This window comes from Echiichthys vipera, assembly GCF_963691815.1.
Source record: "Echiichthys vipera genome assembly, chromosome: 9".
NCBI classification, from domain to species: Eukaryota; Metazoa; Chordata; class Actinopteri; order Perciformes; family Trachinidae; genus Echiichthys; species Echiichthys vipera.
Window position 1 is genome coordinate 32,828,999 of NC_139834.1, and position 25,569 is coordinate 32,854,567.

Consider the following 25,569-nt stretch of genomic DNA (forward strand, 5'->3'; position numbering starts at 1 on the left):
GGATGTTGTCCAGGATTACAAATACCTTGGAGTATAGCTGGACAACAAACTGGACTTTTCCAAGAACACTGAGGCTGTTTACAAGAAGGGCCAGAGTCGTCTCTATTTCCTGAGGAGGCTCCGGTCATTCAATGTTTGTAACACCATGCTGAGGATGTTCTATCAGTCAGTGGTAGCCAGTGCCATCTTCTCTGCTGTTGTGTGCTGGGGCAGCAGACTGAGGGCAGCAGACGCAAAGAGGATCAGTAAGATCATCAGGAAGGCTGGCTACACTGGACTCTTTGGTGGCGGTGTCTGAGAGGCAGATGCTGTCTAAACTGCACAGCATCCTGGACAACAACTCTCACCCTCTCCACCAGCTGCTGACCTCCAGCAGAAGCACATTCAGCCACAGACTCATTCTCCCCCGGTGTAATACTGAACGCCGGAGGAAGTCTTTTCTTCCGGCGGCCATCAAACTTTATAATTCATTCAGCTGTTTTAAAAAGGAATATGGATTGTTGGAGTGATCTTGCCAAGGTAGGTGCCCAAACTGATCCAGAATTGATAAAACTGGGGGGATGGGGATGTGGGGTTTGAAATAAATAAGAGAAGGTCATCGGCTTATAAGGGGAGTTTGTTGTCCAAACCGATATGAGTGACGCCTTCAAACTCATTCTGATTTCTAAGCCAGATGGCTAATGGCTTGATGGCTATGTTGAACAACAAGGGTGAGAGAAGACAGCCCTGCGCTTGAGAGGGAAATATGCTGAGCACACACCATTAGTGTTTACAGATGCAGAGGGGGTTACATACAGAAGCTTAACCCAAGAAATAAAATTAGAGTCAAAGCCATGATTTCTAATAAGAATTCTCCGATGGCTTTTTTGTGCAAACCTTTGGCCCACAGGCTATTATGAAAGTTACTACCTATTGAATATCTTTGAGTGTTTGACACTATTATGCTGGGAACTCTTCACCCGTGTGCTTATTCCGGTAATAGAATACGAGGGACACCGTCGGAGTTTCACTTATTTTATATAAAGCAAAAAGTTATGCCGCTAGTTGCGTACACACCTGTAAACACACGATCACTGGTAAGGACCCAACCCTCACAACATAGCTGTCCCATATACAGCCTGACCCAATAACGGGCTAACTTAAAGATGCCTGACTAAATATTCAAACACTTAAGTCAGATTATAATCAACAATTAACATCTTAATAACCTGTATTTGCATACTCTTAAGGGAATTTATAACAGCCGCCCCCTAAATAGCATGGCTATTTTGAAACAAACATAAATTCCCACAACGAGAGTCCTTTAACTAGAGTTGTCTTCTGGAAGAGCCGCTAACTGGACCAGCCGAGCCACGGGTCTCAGGTAAGTCTTGTTGCCAACACTGACCTCAGCTGTTCTGATGCATCCATCATCACTTGCATTCAACTTTACCACCTTTCCAATTGGCCAGTGAGCACGTGGAAGCTGAGGATCAACAATCATCACAACTGTGTCCATGGTTAGATGATCTGTGTGTTCTCGCCACCTCTGGCGTGTTTGGAGAGTGGGCAGGTAGTTCCTGATGAACTGCATCCAGAAGTGGTCCGCCATCATCTGGCAATGACGCCAGCGCCTCCTGGTGAGGGTGTCGAGAGCATAGGTGACTTGTGGGAGAGAGGCATCCTGCCGCCCCATCAACAACATGCTCGGAGTCACTGGATCTGGATCGGCCACATCTGAAGAAACATATCCTAAAGGCTTGGCATTAAGGATCCCTTCCACCTCGATGAGGAGTGTGAGCAGAACCTCCTCTTGGAGCACTTGTGCCCCTATGACCACTTGCAGAGATTTCTTGACCGATCGAATTTCACGCTCCCAGGCGCCACCAAAGTGGGGAGATGCAGGTGGGTTGAAACATAACTTAATCTTTTTTTCGGCAAGTCTCTCTTGCAGCTGTGGTTCCATTGCTGCAAAGGCCTCCTTAAGCTCCTTATCTGCCCCTCTGAAGTTAGTCCCTTGGTCTGAGAGCACCTCAAAGGGGGTACCTCTCCGTGCGATGAACCGTCTCAGTGCTAGGAGGAAAGCATCTGTGTCGAGGCTGGTGAGCAGATCCAGATGTACGCATCGTGTGGTCAGACATTTAAAAATGATCCCCCAGCACTTTTCACTTCGCCTCCCGGCCTTGACCATGTACGGCCCGAAGCAGTCAACACCTGTGGAGAAGAATGGAGGCTTGAGCAGCCGCAGACGAGCAGAGGGCAGATCTGCCATCCTCGGCACTACTGGCTTCCCTCTCCACTTCATGCAACCAGCACAGGCTCTTTGATACTTCTTAATAGCCTGCCTTCCCCGCAGAATCCAGTAACGACGCCTCATCTCCGCAAACACCCTATTGGGTCCAGGGTGATGTAGTTGGGCATCTGTCTCTTTAATAAGGAGTTGGGTAACTGCATGGTGTGGATCCAACAGTATCGGGTGAATGTCAGTAGAGTTGCAACTGTCAATGCGGCGCAATCGTCCCCCAACACGTATAAGACCCATCTCCGGGTCTAACTCTGGTGCAAGCATACTCAGCTTACTGCTGGTGGGCACTGGTTTGCCAGCTGTGAGGCATCGGATTGCCTCAGAGAAACAGTCTGCTTGGCTGCTCCTTAGCAGATGGACTTCTGTGTCTTGAAAGTCACACAGAGGTGAAGCAGGGTCAGTCGCCGCTCCATGAAGAGACTGCTGAGCAGCCTTGACCAGCTCTGTCCAGCTGCTGAACTGGTCGATGTCTGGTATCTTCAGTGGTGAGTTTGTCAGCGTGAGGCCACAGAAAACACTCTGCTTTAACTCACTACTGTCCTCTGGTCCTGCGGTAGTAGGACGTGATGGCCATTCATCCGGCGGACGTTGAAGGAATGCTGATCCCTGGATCCAACGACTTGGTGCTGCCAGCTCAGCTAAAGTCTTGCCACGTGTGAGATCGTCGGCTGGATTGTTAGCTGTATCCACGTACCTCCAGGTGTGTGAAGCAGTCAACTCCTGGATCTCAGAAACCCGGGTTCCCACGAAGACCTTGAACCTGCACGATTGAGATGTCAGAAGACATGGAGAGTGTACTTGGTGGTGTTAGTGGCAAACGGTAACGGTGCATAAGTCCGAGGGATGGAGATGCTGGCCAGCTTGGGGAGCTCTCTCTCCCAGCTGGACCAGGCCTGGAGAATGTCAGGAGGGAGGTTTGGATCGTCCCAACTCCTCTTCTTTACCCACAATCTCTGGACCAGGATCTTGGCCCGAGTTGTGTATGGGATAATAAGTCCAAGTGGATCATACTTGCGGGCGAGCACCTTATATATGTAGCGCATAGTGGGGGTCTCACTCTCTGGAGGCTTTGGCTTGTAGCCAAGCCGGTCAGTTGGACAATGCCACAGCAGGCCGAGAGTTGGCTCCTGTGGGTCGTTGCTCTTCTCAGTGAGCCACAGCTCTGTGCTCTGAGATCTGGCGCTGGAAGGTATTTACCTTCCAGACAACAGATGAGAAGTTACTTGCCCACTGACGGATCTCGAATCCTCCTGAGGCCAGACACTGTCGCATCTTGTCCACAAGCAGCTTTGCTGACTCAGCCGTTGACAGGCTCTGAAGACAATTGTCCACATAGAAAGACTGCTCGACGGATTTCAGAACATCTTCATTCCCACTTTCCTTGACATGTTTTTGCAGAGCAAACGTCGCACAACATGGGCTGCTCGTGGTACCAAATGGCAGGACTTGCCATTGGTAGACATCAGGCTGTTTCTCTCTCTGCAGGTTTCTCCAAACAAACCTCATCAATGGCTGGTCCTCAGGTAGAAGCCGAACCTGGTGGAACATGGCTCGGATGTCCCCACTGATGGCAACAGCATGCTGGCGGAACCGCAGGAGGACCCCAATAAGAGATGGCCCAAGGGTTGGACCTGGGAGCAGCTGCTCTGAGCCTCTGCCTTTACCTTGAGCCACTCTGCCAGGTCTCTGAGGTTGTATGGGTTAAGGCTGCTGGTGCTGAGGCGCCCTTGGACCTGTAGATGCTCCACGAAGTTGTCCCTCATATGTCTGGGGAGTTTGCTAAGCAGCCGGTCAACATGGCCAGTAGACATCACTTCCATCCTGTTTGGCCCCTCCAATGAAGTAAGCATTCCCACTAGCAGATCAACGTTGAGGGTGAAGCTCTGGAAGGCTTTTGGGTCTCCTGGCTTAAGATCAGGGGAGTTCAGAATGGCTGCAATTTTACTTTGTGCCAACTGATGAGGCTGCCCATACTGCCTCTGCAAAGCTTTGATGGCGGCAGTGTAGGGTTGCACATAATGCCTGCATGACTGAGCTATTAGCTTAGCTTCGTCCAGGACCAAATGTTCCATAAGCACGCGGTATTTGTAATGTTCAGAAAGCTCAGTGTGTGGATTGAGCAGATGGTCCAGGGCCATTTTTAGGTCAGCAAACTCTCTCTCACTGTCATGTACCAGCTTGGGCAGTTCAGGTACTGGAACTGGCTGTCTGGGGAACTGGGCGGTGTATGGCACCTGCTGTGGTGTATACTGGAACTGGGGGCTGTACTGAGGCTGTAGAGCTGATGTAGGCTCTTGCAGGATGGAACCCTGTGGGGCAGACACCAGTTGATAAGCTGGCTGAGTAGAGGGGGCATATGGAGACTGATACTGTTGCAGACATTGGTTCAGCTCCGGTGAAGGTGACTGGTATATTGGCTGTGTGGAGATGGGCGCTGGAGGCTGACAGACTGTCCCCAGAGGAAAGTCTGGGCTGTATGGTTGTGGATTGAAAACTGTCTGAGTGGCAGCTGTAGCAGGTGAATGCGGTACAGAATGTGGTGCTGTTGCTATCTGGAGTGGTCTATACACTGGTTGTGCAGACATGAGTGGAGCGTGTCGCTGCAATGGTACTGGATTTACTGGTGTTGTCTGCATGGGCAGGTATTGAAGCTGTGAAGCTGGGGGCACTCTGCCTTGTATATTGTTAACCATCGGTGTATAAGGCGGGTTAGAATGGTAGCTAGATGTAGCTGGTATCTGTGGGCTTGCATAACTCACTGCTTGTGTTACTTGAGGAGTAGGCTGGAACATAGTCATATTAAGCGTAGTGGGGGGAGGAGGTGCCCATACAGATGTCACAGTCGATGGCAGAGACTGAGTCATTGTGTAGTTATTCTGTCTACTACCTGGTGTAGGAGTCCTTGTTGTTTGTAGCTGTAATGCTGGGGAGATGTTATGTTGCAGCGCCGACAGTTGTGGCTCATGCTGAAGCTGTCTATATGATCCAAGCTGAAGGTTGGATGGCTGTAGCAGAGGGGTGCTGCTAACTACTTGAAAGTCTGACCAGGGTGACTGATATGGTGGGATGCTAACATTGACATTAGCTGATGGCTGTAAGACAGGAGCACCATGGCTTCCTTTATAGCTCTGCTCTGGGCTCATATGGCCTGTTAGTTGGCTGGGCAAGTCTCTGCTTTAAATTGTTATATTCCGTTCACCCACTGTGTCTGCCGCTCCTAGCGATGAGAGACGATAGGAGAAAGCGTGCGCTCCGTGCGGCTGGTCCGCCATGCGCACAGACTCGGTCTGTATGCTGAGTGACTGCAGCTGCTGCGCGCCGACGCTTCCACTTCGGTCTCTGGCGTAGGCACTGTGATGAGTGAGGGACTGTGGCAGGCTAACCTGATAGCTCTGTAGGTACGCCGGAGGCTGTCGCTGTCTCGCTCCGAGTCCGCCGCTATCTACGGCCATTATTATCCGAGTGTCCATTTCGCCGTCACGAGTGAAGAATCCGGCTCGAAGAACCAATATTGAATATCTTTGAGTGTTTGACACTATTATGCTGGGAACTCTTCACCCGTGTGCTTATTCCGGTAAGAGAATACGAGGGACACCGTCGGAGTTTCACTTATTTTATATAGAGCAAAAAGTTATGCCGCTAGTTGCGTACACACCTGTAAACACACGATCACTGGTAAGGACCCAACCCTCACAACATAGCTGTCCCATATACAGCCTGACCCAATAACGGGCTAACTTAAAGATGCCTGACTAAATATTCAAACACTTAAGTCAGATTATAATCAACAATTAACATCTTAATAACCTGTATTTGCATACTCTTAAGGGAATTTATAACACTACCTGAGCACCAGTTACAGCCCAAATGACACAAAAATAACTTATTGAGTTGAAATCATTTGCCCCCCCCCCCAGTTTAAAAACCTCATCTGCATCATCCACACAGTACAGTTAAAACGCAAACGGCAAGTACCATTTGATCGGACATGTGTTTAGATGGTACTGACTCATTTTGACCGTGTTAAATCTCAAGGAGGAGTTCGTTAAAGTAACAGTGATGATAGCAGCAGGAAGCGTCATGTAGGACCACGGCAGCAGGCACCACCACCATCAGCAGAGACCTGCACACAAGACCACGGCAGCAGGCACCACCACCATCAGCAGAGACCTGCACACAGGACCACCGCAGCAGGGACCATCACCATCAGCAGAGACCTGCGAGACGACAAAGCACAAACAACTCCAGGGTAGAAGTTGAATTAGTAACATGGATTGATGAGACGTGAATTATACAGACAGCGAAGAGTATCAAGAAAAGTATTACCACACTAGCACACACACCTAGCAGACAACATACCCAGGGAACACTGGGACCTTTGTCATCAGGCCACATATAAAGTTTGAGATTTGACAGAGCCATATTGTTGGTGTCCTGGTCTCAGGTCCTTGTCTCCGTGCAGTAACTAAGGTAAGTCCCACCTGCTGTGAACTACATGAAAGCTTTGAACTGTGCATTGATATTCGATCACTGTGGTTTGTCTGTGCTGTGGTTTTCACATGCGGTTTCTAGGATTGTTCAATGTTAATGTTTTTTACCTGCTGACCTTTTATATTTTCAGTTCCCTGATCCTCAGAGCGCCCTTTCACCCTTCCTGTCTCCCTGTCTTCCTCTAGATCAAAATTGAATATGCAATGAAGACGTTGTTTGTCTTAACCCTCCTGTTGCCCTCAAATTTTACTAACACCATTCATTCTAGGGGTCAATTTGACCGTTAAACATCCCGAAAATGATCATAATCAATTTGTGGCTCAAGTTAAGTCGGGTACTTTATGTATTTATTTAACAAAATGAAATATATCACTGATGTTCAATTGCATCGAGGGATTTCTGTCTGTGTTTTAAAGTAAGTATGTTATTTTAAGGGCTATTTTGTGTTATTTGTGATATCTGGAATGAAAGTAACGGCCATTATCAAGGACAGTAGCATGAATTTGACCTCATATAATATTTGAATTGTAAAATGGACAATAATAATAATGATTAAATCACCCAGATTATCAAATTGACCCAAAGGAACACCGGTGCGACAAGTACGATAAGAACAATAAAAGAATATATGTAATCATGCCAATTTTAGTTTTTTTATGAGTTGTCCCCATAAAATTAGGAAAAGTCATAAATATAAAGGAAAAAAACAAAAAAAGATGTCATTATTTAGAGATTTTAAACATTAAATGGGCTCAAATTGACCCTTAGGATAACAGGAGGGTTAAACATCCAGAAAATCCTAATTAAAGATGTTACTCAAGTGTTAAAGTCAGGTATTCAGTGTGTATTTGTTGACGACCTAAATAGCATTTCAAGCTAAACACCTTCTTATACATTCATTCACATTTCCTCTGACCAAAAAAGGTCATGTATGTGACGTTGGGGGGGAGGGGCGTAGAACATTTTCATAGACATAAACACCTTCTTATACGTACCTCCAGAATACCTCCAGAATAATGTGACTAGAATATACGGAAACATATGAATTGATCTAACATTGGATCGAGGGATGTTTACTTGTAAGTATATTATTTGTAGGTATTATTTTGTGTTATTTATAGTATTTGGAATGAAAGTAATGTCCATTATCAAGGAGAGTAGCGCGTGTTACGTACAATTTGACCTGAGGAAAAAACAACATTTCTAAATATTTGAATTGTAAAATGTCTGCGTGGGTTTTCTCCGGGTTCTCCGGTTTCCTCCCACAGTCCAAAGACGTGCAGGTGTTAGGTTCATTGATGACTCCGAATTGCCCGTAGGTGTGAATGGTTGTCTGTCTCTGTTTGTCTCTATGTGCCCTGCGATAGACTGGCGTCTTGTCCAGAGTGGACCCCACGAAATCAAAGTTAACAGTTCACTATGATATTTTACGTCAAAACCTCGAAATTTACAATAACACAGTCAAACAAGCAAGAATCTCCCACTTCTGAACACTAATCAATGACCATAAACATAACCCCAGACTCCTATTTCCACGTATCGTGATCTTTTAACGAACACACAAAAAAAAAAAAACCTCCAGAGCACCAGATAACGCCCTTTGTGAGGACTTTGCAGATGACTTCAGAAGAAAAACCAATGACATCAGATCCAGTTTTTCAACACCTGTATCGTTGCTTTTACCCGAGGAAACACTGGAGAGTTTTGCCCTGGTTGATTCGAGGACACTTGGTCGAGTTTTATCCCAGGTAAAGCCCACAACCTGCCTTTTAGATCGAGTTCCCACACCGTTTTTATAACACTATGGATTCTTTGAGGAGCAGCTGTTGTATCTGGTGAATCTTCAGACGGGTGTCGTCCCCACTTCCTTTAAAACGGTGGTGGTGAAGCCCCTTCTGAAGCAGAGTGATTTAGACCCCAATGTTTTAAAAAACTACCGGCCTGTATCCAACTTACCATTTTTAAGTAAGATTTTAGAAAAAATTAGTAGACTATTTTCTAAATTTTAGAGACCCGTCAGTCTGGTTAAAAGAGGAACCACAGTACAGAGACCACACTTTTAAAAGTTTTAAATGACATCAGGTGTAATTTAGATAATCATAAACTCACAGTCTTGGTACTGCTGGATCTAACCGCCACCTTCGATACATTTTATTAGATAGACTGAGGAACCTGGTCTGCCTCTCTGGTACTGTTCTTAACTGGTTCACATCCTACCTTACTGATCGAGGTTTCTTTGTAAGTATGGATTATTGTTCCTCAGGAACCCATAAGACAAAGTGTGGGGTTCCCCAACGGTCAATTTTAGGTCCAATTCCTTTTAATCTTTACATGCTTGCTGAGGACGCACGGAATCAGCTTTCATAGTTATGCTGACGATACGCAACTGTACATTGCCGTGTCTCCTGATGACACAGGGCCAATTGATGCCCTTTTTAACCTTTCCTGCAGCTCAACCAGGATAGAACCAAGGTGTTAGTCATTGGTCCTGAAGGGCAGAGAGAGAAACCTTTACCAATGTTACAGGATTTTAAACTTTAAAATCTGTTTGGGTGTGATTTTTGACTCTGAGCTCACTTTTATTCCATTCATCAAAAACATAACATAGATAGGTTTTTACCATTTTAAGAATAAGGTGCTGAAGCATGCTTTTATCTCTTGTTTGTTTAGATTATTGTAATGCCCTGCTCTCTGGTCTTCCCTAAAAGAACACGTACAACTTACAATTACTACAGAACTCAGCCGCATGCGTGCTAATGAGGACCAGGAGCACATTACACCAGTTTCAAAATCGCTTCATTGGCTCCCCGTGCGCTTCAGGATTGATTTAATGTTCTTTTACTAGTTTTTAAATGTCTTAATGCTTTCGGGCCTTCTTATTTATCTGAAATACTTTTACCCTATCAACCCCGCGGACCCTGAGGTCCTCCGGTGCTGGCCTTTTAACCACACCACAAGAACCAAAACACATGGGGAGGTGGCATTCAGTAATTATGGCCCCCCGGAGAACCTCAGGGCAGTTTTTAAAAAGAGGCGCAAACCAATCTTTGTAATCAGGCTTTTAACTGACCTGTTTTATTATTTCCTTTCCTTTTATGCTTCTTATATTTTTTATTATTTTTTTGCTTAAGTCTGTGAATGTTCTCATGTGTCCAGGTCGTCGTTATCCTCAAGGCAACTTCAGTCCAAAGCAACTGGACTTGGTTATTTGTCTAGGAAGCATTTCACCTCTCATCCAAGAGGCTTCATCAGTTCATGTACGCATCTGACCAGGCTGGGACTGGACCAGGACCAGGACCAGGCTGGGACTGGTCCAACTTTATGCTGTTCAATGCAGCGAGGAATGAAAAGATCTCTACATTGGAGAAACAAAACAACCACTGCATAAACGCACGGCCCAACACAGGAGAGCTCACTCCTCAGGCCTGGACTCTGCTGTCCACTTACACCTCAAGGAGAAAGCCCACTCCTTTGATGACAACAATGTCCACATCCTGGAAGGAGAGGACAGATGGTTTGAAAGAGGAGTAAAAGAAGCCATCTATGTAAAAGTAGAGAAACCATTGCTAAACAGAGGAGGAGGCACCACTTATCTCCAGTTTACAATGCTGCCCTTTCGTCCCTTCATTCAACAATCTAACCTCAAAGAACAACTGTTCACAAATGTCCTCCTGTGACTCCAACGACTGTCGTTAAGACTCAATAGAGCACTAACAAACCTACTTCCACTAATGACTGGACCAAGTCCAGCACTAACCAAGTCCAAACCCACTTCCATCAATGACTGTCACTCTAATGACGGTCGTTGGCACTTGGAGCACAAAGGGTTCTAGTGACATCATCGGCCTTGTGAGAGGTTAAATACCTGGATCTCCACACCAGTTGGTTGGACCAGTCCCAGCCTGGTCGTGGGCCAGTCCCAGCCTGGTCCTGGTCCAGTCCTAGCCTGGTCAGATGCGTACATGAACTGATGAAGCCTCTTGGATGAGAGGTGAAACGTCTTCCTAGACAAATAACCAAGTGCAGTTGCTTTTGACTGAAAATGTTTTTGGGAATACTTACACTGCTCTCCTCACACCTGTCAGTGGACTTGAGGAAGTGTTATTATTGTACAGGGGCTTGCAAGAACAAAAAAATCTCATAGGATATATGTATAGATACTGGATACAGTCATAATCTGCACACTGTACTTCCCCCATAAAAGGGTTCATTAGACTGATTAAAAGGTGTTGTTTTTATATGAACACAAATTTAATATGATCAAGTGTCATAACTTTACAGGAAACATTTCAGTCAAAGACATATATTCTGTGCCTCTGCCCAACCAACTGAGTAATAGTCAGCAACCCTGAGGCCAGACGCAGAACTGTGGTCTTAAGAGGCAAAGAAGATCATCCTCATCGAGCATACTGTCCCTTGGGAAGAGGGTTGTGAGCAAGCGTTTGAGAGAAAAAGTGCCAAATACCAGGATCTCTTGCATGACTGCAGGGGGAAAGGTTGACAGGCACGGCTCTTCCCAGTCGAGGTCGGCTGCAGGGGATTCCCCGCCCAGTCAGTGTGGAGGATGCTCACAGCCATTGGGGTGACGGGGAGGGAGAGAAAGACGGCAGTTCACAGGATGGGCGAGGCAGCAGAAAGAGCCTCTTGCTGGTTATGGAGCAGGAGAGAAGAGCTTAGCTGGAAGCCAGGGGGAGTTGATGGGCATTGATTTAGCCACCACTGCCGACCCACCAATGTTGAGGGTGTTGCGGTTCAGGGTTGAAATGCCCAATGATCACTGGATACCACCTGAAGACATCAACTTTTCCTGGCCAAGGGTACATTCACCAAAAAGTGAATGAAGGAGAAGCATCTCTGGATGTAATTGTAATAGCCATCACAGAAAATTGTCTGCATATATAAGATTTGAGTGGGATAAAAGCATTTGTTATAAGAGGAGCCTTTATTGATCTCAGAGGGGGAAGTTCAAGTGCTACAGCAGCATTAAGACACAAATAAGTCCAGATGAAGAGGTGTAAGTAATCCCAAGACATGGTTACTGGGTAAACTGACACTGTCAGGATCCAGGTCCTGTCGGTCTTTTCCCTCTTCCTTTTGTGTGAGTTTGTCTCCCTCTGTCTGTTTCTCCTGCTTGTGTCGTTCCCTGTGTGTTTGTCTGTTGGAGCTGGTTAGCGTGGTCCCGCCCAACTGTGGCTCGTCTCCTCATCAACGCAAAAGGATAAAGAGACCCACGTCCGGTGCCAGACCGTTATTGCTATTTCGTGGTTCGGTTGGTTGGCTCCCTAACTGATGATCGTGTTCCCTTTCCGTGTTGCTTTGTTCTGTGTTAATCATTTCTTCGTTTCTTTCGTTATTTCCTAAGTTCCCGTTGTCCACCATCTGTTCGTGTTTCGTCGTTTGGTTTTCACCTTGTCTCCACCTGGACCCTGTACCCGTTTTCTGGTTTTTGTTTGTTTCTGGTTTTCGTCGATTAAATATCTGTTTAAATCTTTCTCGGTGTCCGTGTCTGCATTTGGGTCCTGCTTCTCGGAGTTATTCCCCGCACCGTTCATGAAATCCACTGTATGATTATGGAAGCAAGTCTATTAAATACTGTATGTAAACAGTGTACACCAGCATAATGTAGACCATGAATGAATAATGATACTTAGTGTTGTCAATATTAAAATAGCAACATGGAAATATGTGACTGTATATGATGTCGTAAGACAGTATAACAATATAGTACAGCAGCAACACAGGATATTAAATGGTGTTTGGTATATTTGGCCGGAGAATCGGAGCAGCGGGGGCGGTGTTGTAGTCGCTCTACCACACCGTTGACGAAAAGAGAGCTGAGCCGGAAGGCAAAGCTCTGGATCTACCGGTCAGTCCTGGTTCCTATCCTCACCTGTGGTCATGAAAGCTGGGTCAGCACCCAATGAACCACGTCGCGGGTAGAAGTGGCCAAAATGTGTTTTCTCAGGAGGGGGGCTGGAGTCTCCCTTATAGAGAGGGGGAGAAGTTCAGCCATCCGTGAGGAACTCGGAGTAGAGCCGCTGCTCCTTTGCGTTGAAAGGAGCCAGTTGAGGTGGTTCAGGATCATCTGGTGAGGATGAACCCTGGGCGCCTCCCTAGGGAAGAGTTCCAGGCACGTCCAGCTGGGAGGAGGCCTCGGGAAGAGCCAGGACCAGGTGGAGATATTAGATCTCCACACTGGCCTGGGAACGCCTCGGGATCCCTAAGTTAGAGCTGGTTAATGAGGCCTGGGAAAGGGAAGTTTGGGGTCCCCTGCTAAAGCTGCTGCCCCAGCGACCCGGCCCCGGATAAGCGGTTGAAGATGAGATGAGATGAATATAGCAAATTTGATATATTACAATAGGTCTATAGTGGTGATGTATGATGTATGTGTGATATGGTGCAGTATGATATAAGACAAATAGTAAATTAGGTATAATATATATAAATAATATCAACTATATAATGTAAAGTATATAAATGAATCAGTCCTGCAGAAAGTCACTGAGGGGGAGAGATTAGAGTCACACCGGTGTGTCCGAGTGACAGCACACGTTTTCTGCCTCTGTCAGCTTAATGTGGCTCTCTCCACAGGAACACCTGCAAGTACAATATATGGTTCAACATTCACAATATGCACCTGTTAATCACCGTTTCACAGTTGGACATTAACCCTGATATGACCCTGCATCCGCAATTCATACAGTTTGCCCCAAGCAAGCTAGCGGACCGGCACTATGACAACATTACTTCGACAGGGTGCGCAGGGAACTTAAAAATGACTAAAATTATGATAAAATATTAATATGATACCAACAAACGCTATACAGACATTCATTTGATTTCGCATTTATAGCTCTGAGAACAACACTCAGGAGAAATATGAAAGCAAAACATTTAGTAACTCACCGTTCAGTGAGCGGCTGAGATGAATGATTTTCATCCAGCGGGGCTTCAGGTCCGTCCTCTGGTTCTGAATCAGAGGCTCAAACGTGGAAGTTATGCTGGACTCAGCGGCTGTTTGCTAGCTCAGAGGTGCCGCCATGTTGCGTGCTGGTTGTCATGGGAGAGGTCAATCAAAACGAGAGGGGAGCTGTCAATCAAAAGTCGATGGGCCACGCCAACACAGCCCTGAGACTGGTCTAAACAGCAAAATAAGCTGCTTTTTTAAACATGTTTTCTAATAGTTATGAACGTTATTTCCACTCAGAGTTTTGTAGACCCTTAACTTTGATATCATATATACATTATTACTTTTTAAAGCTGTTTCCAGTTGCTTTAAGACAACAATACAACCACATGTCTGCATTAAAAACAAAGTGCTTTCCTACGTTGACTTTAAAACAGAAAGCCTTGTATCAATATTGTAACAGCAGTCCACCAAGGCCCTGAGCAGACTGTGTTATGTTCAGAACTCAGCTGCCCGGGTTCAAACCCACACAAAGCCCTGGCAGCACATCACTCCCATTCTCCAACAGCTCCACTGGTTGCCAGTCAAGTCACGCATCGCCTACAAGATCCTCCTGCTCACCTACAAATCTCTCCATGGCCTCTCACCACAACACCTCACAGATCTCCTCCACCCCTACACTCAGTCACTCACCCTGCGATCCTCTGACAAGGACCTGCTGGCCACCCCCCTGCACCAGGTTGCAGACTTTTGGGGACCGGGATTTCTCTGTCAACGCTCCCACACTCTGGAACAGCCTATCACTCCATGTCCGCTCCGCCCCGTCCCTGCCTATGTTCAAAAAGCACCTCAAAACATATCTTTTCACCAAGTCCTTTGACCCCTAACCCCCCAATTGTTAAGCGACCTTGGGTACCATGAAAGGCGCTATATAAGTACAAGTTATTATTATTATTCCTCTCATTGTGTAAATGACACTGTGCATTAGACATGTTGTTTTTGCCCATGATCAAATACTCGTTTATAAAAAAATTGATTATTTGAGTTGTCAAAAAACAACTCAAAAACATACGAATTGGGTCCAACATAAGTTTTTGATGACGTCTTGTAGCGTGGGATCTTGAGATGTGTTACAATCATTGTTATGATGAGTTTAAGTGGAAACGGATGAGATTGGTGCCGCTGTCGTAAAGTCCGCCAGTGGGGGGACGCTTTCTTTCTCCCTCTGAGCGAATCGATTTAGCTAATTTTTTAACAATACCAAGCCCGACAACTATCCTGTCAACTAACATATCGAGAGTCTCAATACGTTAAACGAATACTGATGTCCAGATCTAGTACTTGAGTGCTCATGCCCATAGACGGATTACCACATGGGCAAAGTGGGCGTGTGCCCAGGGTCCCAGAGCCAATAGGGCTTTCCCTGCTCCACAGACTCGCATTATTTCAGCACCAAACTGTTCCGCTTGCTGTTTCACGGAGGGGAACTCCCGATTTTGTTTGAGCATGGTGCCAACCAGGTGATATAATACATTCATTCATTCATCTTCAACCGCTTGTCCCTGTCGGGGTCGCGTCCTGTCCACCCTGGACAGGACACCAGTCTATCACAGGGGACGTAGAGAAAAACAGAGACAGACAAAGTCATCAATGAACCTAACACCTGCACGCCTTTGGGCTGTGGAAGAAAACCGGAGAACCCGGAGAAAACCCACGCAGACACGGGGAGAACATGCAAACTCCACACAGAAGGGCCTCAGTGAGGCAACAGTGCTAACCACTACACCACCGTGGAGCCTTACAAGTCAATTCACAAAGTGAAACGGGTGGTGTATGGACCCAATTGCAGTGCAAAGGACTCAGAAACAGTGGTAAAGTTCAACGGTTTATTCAGACTAAGGCAGACAGGAATCAGAAGGGGAGAAGCTAAACTCTTGGTCGGGGACAGAAGGCTGGGTCGATTCCCCAGGATGCAGACGAAGCAGGGAATCAGGGACGTGCGAGGTCGGTACCGGGAAGACAGGCAGAAGAACGCTGGAAAGTCTTGCATGGCATAGAACAATCTGGCAAAGGAGTGAGGTTGGAGCTGGGGATTATATGCTGGGCTGATTGCATGTCATGAGAGGCCGCTGTGTGCACAGTTGAGTAGAGTGAACTCACGAGGTGGGTGTGGCTGACAGGCTGAGTGGGGCAGAGGCAGGATCAATGGAAAACTACCGAGGGCTGGATGACTGAACTGTGACACATTTGTCATAAAGACACAAATAAGTACATATGAAAAGGTGTAAGTAATCCGAAGACATGGTTACTAGGTAAACTGACACTGTCAGGATCCAGGTCCTGTCGGTCTCCTCCCTCTTCCTTTTGTGTGAGTTTTTCTCCCTCTGTCTCTTTCTCCTGCTTGTGTCTTTCCTTGTGTGTTTGTCTGTTGGAGCTGGTCGGCGTGGTCCCGCCCAGCTGTGGCTCGTCTCCTTGTTAAGGCAAATGGATAAAGAGCCGGATGTGACCCACGTCCGGTGCCAGACCGTTATTGCTATTTTGTGGTTCGTGTCTCTCGTTTGGTTGGCTACCTACTTTATGATCGTGTTCCCTTTCCGTATTGCTTTGTCTTGTGTTCATCGTTTCTTTTGTTATAGTTTCCAGAGTTCCCGTTCTCCACCATCCGTACCTGTTTCGTCTCCTGATCCCCCCGTTTGGTTTTCCCCTCGCCTTCACCCGGACCCTGTACCTGTTTTCCCATTCCCTGGTTTTTGTTTGTTTCTGTTTTTCGTCGATTAAATATCTGTTTAAATCTTACTCGGTGTCCGTGTCTGCATTTGGGTCCTGCTCCTCTGAGTTATTCCCCGCACCGTTCATGACAACCACAGTATGATTATAGAAGCAAGTCTAGTGAATACTGTATGTAAACAGTGTACACCAGCATAATGTAGATTATACTGTGACTGAGTAATGATACTTAGTGTTGTCAATATTAATATAGCAACATGGAAATGGAAAACTCATGCCCAAAGACGGATTACCGCATAAATTCACAAAGAGGCACAGCTGGAGACCGCTACCAAAGATAGAGACAAGAGAGACAATGAAAAATGTAACAATGAAACCGAAGTGGAGCGATGTGCGGTCAGTTTGACCGCTTGTGGACGAAATATGTAAAACATCTCATATTTTCTTTACCTTTTGTGTAATTTATATAAAAACGATTCTCAATTATAATGGTTAGACGCCTTTATTTGACATGTTTGCATTTTGTTATTTACATCACGGACTGATAACTTAAATGTGATAATATTCAAAGTTATTATTATTATTGTTTCACAAAAACAAACACACAGCAAGTATAACGGTACTGTGCTCTTTTCTTCGCGCTTTAGCAATATTGTTGTCGTGGCTACAACACAACCGCTCCGCTGTGAGGGTCAGCAGCTGGATTTTGCATGCATGGTCAGTATAATTAGTGGGTGTCTGTGGTTTATTACGGTTGCTGGCGTCAAAGCGCCTTCGCGTGCATGCACGCTGTTTGCATGTGTTGGCAGGGGGCCTTGGTGAGTTTGTGTCCAGGGCCTGTAGTCATGGTAACCCGTCTTTGCTCATGCCAACCCCTACTACACATACAGTTTTACCCCCACATTCAGCACACAATGACATGATAATAATCATGTTTTTGGAGGAATATCCTCAAAGCAATTTCAGTCAAAAGCAACTGGACTTGGTTTTTTGTCTAGGAAGACGTTTCACCTCTCATCCAAGAGGCTTCATCAGTTCATGTACGCATCTGACCAGGCTGGGACTGGACCAGGACCAGGTTGGGACTGGTCCATCTAACTGGTCTGGAGGTATTTAACCTCTCACAAGGACGATGATGTCACTGGAACCCTTTGTGCTCCAAGTGCCAACGACCGTCGTTAGAGTGAGAGTTGTTGGTGGGAAGTTGGTTTGGACTTCGTTAGTGCTGGTTCAGTCCCAGCCTGGTCCTGGTCCAGTCGTTGGTGTGAAGTAGGTTTGGACTTTGTTAGTGCTCTATTGAGTCTTAACGACAGTGGTTGGAGTCACAGGAGGACGTTTGTGAACAGTTGTTCTTTGAGGTTGGATCGTTGAATGAAGGGATGAAAGGGCAGCATTGTAAATTGGAGAAAAGTGGTGTCTCAGACCTCCTCTGTTTAGCGATGGTTTCTCTACTTTTGCATTGATGCTTCTTTTACTCCTCTTTCAAACCATCTGTCCTCTCTGTCAAGGATGTGGACATTGTTGTCATCAAAGGAGTGGGCTTTCTCCTTGAGGTGTAAGTGGACAGCGGAGAAGCCATTGTGAGAGGTTAAATACCTGGATCCAGTCCCAGCCTGGTCCTAGGTCCTGGTCCTGGTCCAGTCCCAGCCTAGTCAGATGCGTACATGATCTGATGAATCCTCTTGGATGAGAGGTGAAAAGTCTTCCTAGACAAATAACCAAGTCCAGTTGCTTTTGACTGAAATTGCTTTGAGGATAACGACAACCTGGACAAATGAGAACTTTCACAGGTTTTTGGAGGAATATAAGCAACCGAAACGCCGAGGCTTTATTCCTTAAACAGTTTCTCTTCAGTTCGTGGTTTGATGCTTGTATTCACGGAACACAGCAGATGCCTTTTCAAATGCTGTCTGAACGTCTTATCTCGAAGCCCGTACACAATTGGACTGACGAACCTGGGGAGGATCTGGACGAAGATGTAACAAAAAAAGCGTACGTGTGTGAAATGTGAAGGGAACCAGTACAACAGAGCGTTCTTTAACATATAGCCTACATAGGTTAGCATACACATCAGAAGCTGAAAGCTATGGAGCAGGATTGTGTTCCTCGCCTTCTTGGCATCTCCATCTACTGATTTTGCCGTTTTGGCAGCAATGAATATCTTGATGTAAGTGTAGATGAGAGTGAGCCAAACAGCAGTTTGGTAAATTATGTAGGAGACATCCCTCTTTTCGAAGTGCACAGGGTGCCGGAACAGGATGTCCTTACTGCAAAATATTCTGGAATAAAACAACTGTATAGGCTCTGTTGCCAGAACAAGAAACACATCTGGCAGTGTGGAGAGCGCACTCATCGCCCAAATCCAACCAATGGTAATGTACGTTCTTTTGATCGTACAGATCACGGTGTGACGGAGCGGTAAGCAAATGGCAATGTAGCACTCCACCGCCATGACGGCTAAATTTAATGGAGTGTTGAGGGTGGTGAAGACGGAAATGGTAAGGATGAGGCAACATAACGAAGCGTTGATTTTGTAGAAGGTGTAACTGAAGACGAACAGGCTGACTGTCGTCGTCAGCTGGATCATGTCGTTCGCCACGAGGTGGATGAACAGGATGTAACGGGGGTTCACGTAAAATATCTGAAGGAGGGAAGAAGAAGAGAAAGACATAAGTCACTTAAACATTTCATCATTATTTTATCCATTTACGTCTGTCTTCAACTACGACAATACGTTGGAAACATTAGTGATTGTGTGCATCCGGGTCAAACTGATGACTGTAAAAAGGATATATGTGTCTGGCTCTAATTATTAACCATTGTCTTTCTCTTTATTCTCATGATTTTTGGCACATTATATCTTTTTATAGTTATAAGATGAAAATAAAGTAATAAAAGTGTCACTATTTACTGAATTTGAACGTCTCTTTGAACGTACAATAACACTTTTCTGTACATATTAAATTTGTGCTGGGTGTAGTTCATGAAGTTTAATACAGAACTGTAAAAATAGTACCGTATTTTCCGCACTATAAGGCGCATAGAATAGACGCTACAGTCGAGGCTGGGGTTACGTTAAGGACCGCCTCTAAATTCATCGATGTTAAGTTTGCGTGCTAGCGTGAGTAGCATCCAGCTGCAGCCCGGGAGCACAAGCCCCTCACTTGAAAAAAACAACAACTTTTGCGTCACTTCCGTCAAGCAAGGGGCTTGTGACAAGTGAGGGGCTTGTGTCAAGTAAGGGGCTTGTGTCAAGCGAGGGGCTTGTGTCAAGCGAGGGGCTTGTGTCAAGTGAGGGGCTTGTGACAAGTGAGGGGCTTGTGCTCCAGGTCTGCAGCTGGATAGTATTGGGTAGCGCTGTTGCCTTCAGTCGAATAGTGATTGTACGGACACTTCTCCTTGCTGCTCTCTGTTCAACAACCCACTGTTGGAGTTTGTCCTCCAGCTGTAGCCATCTCGCTCTGTTCCCTCGGAAACTCTGTTTAGTCTTCTTTACTTAGCGCAGGCTGTTTGTGTGTATTTATATATATATACTGTAATAAGGTATGTATATAATATATTGTATAGTGCAGCAAATGAAGCAGACAGAATAGAGTAAAATATAATCTATAATACTGTATAGCATGTGTATAATCTAATCAAATTAACTTTATTGATATGGCACTTTTAATAAAAACAGCATGAAAACCCAAATCTCCCACCCCAACAAATACACAAATACACACACACTCCAGCACATACTCAGACATATGCATAGACATACACCCTCGAACACACAAACATACACACACCCACACATACAAACACTAGCTGTTGCTAAGGGGGACGTGGTCTATACCAGGGGTCTGCAACCCGCGGCTCTGGGGCCGCATGCGGCTCTTGGGCGCCCTTTCAGTGGCTCCCAGTAGCTTTATCTCCTCTCATCTTCAGCCAAAAACTAAAATGTAAATAAATAACAAAGGAGAAAATCTTTCAAAGGGAACACCTGTTAAAATATATTATCTCATCTCATCTCATCTTCAGCCTCTTATCCGGGGTCGGGTCGCGGGGGCAGCAGCTCCAGCAGGGGACCCCAAACTTCCCTTTCCTGGGCCTCATTAACCAGCTCTTAATGGGGGATCCTGAGACGTTCCCAGGACCAGTGTGGAGATCTAATCTCCCCTCCTGGTCCTGGGTCTTCCCCCCGGCATCCTCCCAGCTGGATGTGCTTGGAACACCTCCCTAGGGAGGCGCCCAGGGTTCATCCTTACCAGATGATCCTGAACCACCTCAACTGGCTCCTTTCAACGCAAAGGAGGAGCGGCTCTACTCCGAGTTCCTCACGGATGGCTGAACTTCTCCCCCTCTCTCTAAGGGAGACTCCAGCCCCCCTCCTGAGGAAAAACATTTCAGACACTTGGACCCCCGACCTGGTTCTTTGGGTCCTGACCCAGCTTTCATGACCACAGGTGAGGGTAGGAACCAGGACTGACCGGTAGATCCAGAGCTTTGCCTTCCTCAGCTCTCTTTTCATCACAACGGTGCGGAAGAGCGACCGCAGCACCGCCCCCGCTGCTCCGATTCTCCGGCCAAACTCACGCTCCATCGTCCCCTCACTCGTGAACAAGATCCCGAGGTACTTGAACTCCTTCACTTGGGGTCAGGACTCATTCCCTACCTGGAACTAAAATAAGCGCCACATCCTTCATCTACGACGCAGCGCCTCTCCCTGCCGGTGGCTCCCCGTATGCTCGATATGTGGTGAGAAATTAGTGAACAATATTTTCTATAACAGGTAATAATTGTATATATCATATAACTACTTATAAGCTGCGACATCAAATCTGTTTTGCGTCTTTAATTGGTGGAAGAAGGGGCGAAAGGGCTCTTTTGATAGTAAGTGTTGCAGACCCCTGGTATATACAGTAGTTTAGTGTAATAAAATACACAAATCCACCCAAAAAGAGGTTAAGTCGGTTATGATAGCAATACCAAAATCAATGTAAAGGATTCTGACCTGGTTTTTTCTAAAAGTGTGAATCAGGATACCGTTGATGTAGTTGATGGTGACGCCAAGAGTCACGACAATCACGTTTTTGGCCACAGCTGAGGTGTAGGAGTCACGAGAACTCACGGCACTCGACGTATTATCGCCATAAAATGAGGAATTCATTGTGCTGCTTTAAGGATCCTGCAAGCCCCCTGACAAGAAGAACATTAAACAGGTAATTTACTGCAAATTTCCCTCTTTTTTTCACGTTTCCAACAACAAAACATGATTTTAACACAGGTCTTAAGGGGAGACAGCACAGACAAAATCATAATTTAGTGGTTTTTGGGGCTATTTCCCTCCCACAACGTGTCTTCTTTAAGATCGGTGTAAAGAAATCATCCAAAATACACATTGCATATTAAACAATCCATGTCAATAACTTAAGGGAAGATGAGGAATTCATTGTGCAGCTTTAAGGATCCCCCTGTTACAAAAGAACATCAAACAAATATAGTTAATTTACTGCAAATTTCCCTCTTTTTACACATAATATTTAATTAATATTAAAACATAATATTAACACAGGTCTTAAGGGGAGACAACCCAGACACAATCATAATTTAGTGGTTTTTGATTTTAGGCTATTTAATTATAATAAAATATTTATTTATTTGGCCACAGCTGAGGTGTAGGAGTCAAGAGAACTCACAGCACTCGACGTATTATCGCCATAAGATGAGGAATTCATTGTGCTGGTTTTAACCCTCCTGTTTTCCCCGGGCTCAATTCGACCCCATTCGATCTTTAACATCTCTAAATACATGGTTGACATTTTTTTTTGCTTTATATTAATGACTTTTCCTAATTTGATGAGGTCAATTGAGAAAACCTAAAATTGGCTTGGTTTTATGTTGTCATTGTACTGTACACATACTTGTTGCAGTGTCAATTTGATCATTTGGATTATATAATTATCATTATTATCTATTTTACAGCCCTGTACATCACAAATGCTGCTGTCCTTTATAGTGGATTTTACTTTCATTCCAAATATTATAAATGACTCAAAATAACTCTTAAAAATAATAAACTTACTTTAAAGAACCCAAACAAATATCCCTTGATCAAATTTTAGATCAATCAATATATTTTCCTTATATCCCCAAAGTCACGTTTTAGGTATTCTGGATTTATAAGAAGGTGTTTGGGGCGCTGTGTTTAATTTAAAATGCTGTTTAAGAAGTCAACAAACACACACAAAATACCCTAAAAACTTGAGAAGAACATCAAATTAAAACAGTTAATTTACTGCAAATTTTTACAACGATAGCTTTTTTAACATAACTGTAATTTTAACACAGGTCTTAAGGGGAGACAACCCAGACAAAATCATAATTTAGTGGTTTTTGGGGCTATTTCCCTCCCACAACGTGTCTTCTTTAAGATCGGTGCAAAGAAATCATCCAAAATACACATTGCATATTAAACAATCCATGTCAATAACTTGCAGAAACCATATTAAACAGATCAGTCGGTAATCAACTGGGGAAGTTGCATGGTGATTCTTTTTCCTATTCACGTGCTTTTCTACAAACACCATGTTGAGTCAACTCAATTCAACAAATACTAGATAAAAATGTTTAATGTTTAATTATGTGCATGATTATTACAGCATTTAATTTCATGCATTTTTTCCACATCTTAACCCTCCTGTTGCCGTCAAATTTCACTAACACCATTTATTCTAGGGGCCAATTCGACCGTTAAACATCTCGAAAATGATCATAATCAATTTGTGACTCAAGTTAAGTTGGGTACTTTATGTATTTATTTAACTAAATGAAATATATTACTGATCTTCAATTGCATCGAGGGATTTCTGTCTGTGTTTTAAAGTAAGTGTGTTATTTTAAGTGCTATTTTGTGTTATTTGTAATATCTGGAATGAAAGTAACGGCCATTATCAAGGACAGCAGCATGAATTTGACCTCATATAATATTTGAATTGTAAAATAGACAATAATAATGATTAAATCACCCAGATTATCAAATTGACCCAAAGGAACACCGATGCGAAAAGTAAAAATATATACAATCATGCCAATTTTAGGTTTTTCATGAGTTGTCCCCATAAAATGAGGAAAAGTCATAAATATAAGGCAAAAAAAAATAAAAATGATGTCATTATTTAGAGATTTTAAACATTAAATGGGGTCAAATTGACCCTTAGGATAACAGGAGGGTTAAAACATGATACCCATTTAGCTAAACATTAAACATATAATATATATATATATATATATATATATATATGCATTAAATATATGTTCAATGGATAAGTCATATATGTGTATGTCCATTCAGAAGGACTGCAATGCTGCACGTCTGAAACATGATATAATACTTCACAAATAACGTCTTTTGTGCAGTTTTATAATAATATTATAAATGAATACGACTTCAAGCCAATGCGGGACTTTGGTCTCCACAGATATAATTAAACTACCACAACCCTAAAGCTGTATTACAAATAATACAACATACGCAGAGTGAGCAGAAGACGTTTGCAGCAGAATAATTCAGATTAACATTGAAGGACGGCCTACCTCAGATAGTGCACTACTGTTTCCACTGTCACCACCATGTGAAATGAGTTTGAGATTGTGTTAAAAAAAGACACAAAACAACAACAAAAAATCACAAAACAACTAAAAACAGACAAAAAACAACTAAAAAAAGACACAAAACAACTAAAAAAGACACAAAAAGAAACAAAACGACTAAAAAAGAAACAAAACAACTTAAAAAAGACACAAAACAAATTAAAAAAGAGACAAAAAGACACAAAACAACTAAAAAAAGACACAAAACAACTAAAAAAAAGACACAAAACAACAAAAAAAAGGCCTACCTCAGATGGTGCACTACGGTTTCCACTGTCACCATATGTGAAATGAGTTTGAGATTGTGTTAGTTGTTTTATACGAAGCAGGATGAAGCGCGAGACCTCCGCGGAACTCTCGGATGGAAACTCTTTCTACGTACGTCTCTCTGTACGTACGAGGGCGGGGCTTTAATTATGGAACGAGCACTGAGTGAGACGGCGAGGACCCTGTTGTTATCGATGGCGCCCCCTTGAGTGTTGCCAAAGCCCAGCCCCTCAATACGCTTTCACCTACATGTATGAAAATTGGTAGGCGTGTGCAGAATGCAGAGACGCACAAAATATATATATAGTTGTTTTGTTTCTTTTGTGTCTTTTTTTAGTTGTTTTGTGTCTTTTTTTAGTTGTTTTGTGTCTTTTTTTGTCGTTTTGTGTCTTGTTTAGCTGTTTTGTGTCTTTTTTAGTTGTTTTTTGTCTTTTCTAAGTCATTTTATGTCTTTTTAAAATCTTTTGTGTCTTTTTGCGTCTTTTTTAGTTGTTTTGTGTCTTTTTGTGTCTTTTTCAGTTGTTTTGTGTTTTTTTTTAATTGTTTTGTGTCTTTTTTTGTTTTGTGTCTTTTTTAGTTGTTTTGTGTCTTTGCATCTTTTTTTAGTTGTTTTGTAACTTTTTTAGTCGTTTTGTGTCTTTTTGTGTCTTTTTTTAGTTGTTTTGTGAGTTGTTTTAGACATTTTGCGTCTTTTTTAGTTGTTTTGTGTCTTGTTTTAGTTGTTTTGTGTTTTTTGTGTCATTTTTAGTTGTTTTGTGTCTTCTTTCAGTTGTTTTATGTCTTTTTGTGTCTTTTTTAGTTGTTTTGTGTCTTTTTTTAGTTGTTTTGTGTCTTTTTTTAGTTGCTTTGTGTCTTTTTGTGTCTTTTTCAGTTGTTTTGCGTCTTTTTTAGTTGTTGTGTCTTTTTGTGTCTTTTTTTAGTCCTTTTTTGTCTTTTCTCAGTTGTTTTGTGTCTTTTAAAGTTGTTGTGGGTTTTTAAGTCATTTTGTGTCTTTTTTAGTTGTTTTGTGTCTTTTTTACTTGTTTTGTGTCTTTTTGTGTCTTATTTTAGTTGTTTTATGTCTTTTTTTTAGTTGTTTTGTGTCTTTTTTTGTCGTTTTGTGTCTTGTTTAGCTGTTTTGTGTCTTTTTTAGTTGTTTTGTGTCTTTTTTTGTTGTTTCGTGTCTTTTTTTTAGTTGTTTTGTGTCTTTATGCATCTTTTTTTAGTTGTTTTGTCTTTTTTAGTTGTTTTGTGTCTTTTTAAGATATTATGTGTCTTT

The 25,569-nt window shown here is 43.8% G+C and overlaps 1 protein-coding gene across 1 annotated transcript in view; it reads right to left on the reverse strand.

Annotated features, from left to right (window-relative positions):
• Positions 1-18,237: 18,237 nt before the first annotated feature.
• Positions 18,238-25,569, reverse strand: part of LOC310951206 (odorant receptor 131-2-like) — a gene marked incomplete at its 3' end in the record, with an annotated part of 110,987 nt that continues 103,655 nt past the window's right edge. Inside the window, exons 2-3 of the mRNA XM_083919327.1 lie at positions 21,406-21,590; positions 18,238-19,050 (exon numbers count right to left, since the gene is read on the reverse strand). Of these exons, the coding sequence (XP_083775453.1) occupies positions 18,238-19,050; positions 21,406-21,561 (969 nt within the window). The 5' untranslated portion in view covers positions 21,562-21,590. The remainder of the gene's footprint in view (positions 19,051-21,405; positions 21,591-25,569) is intronic.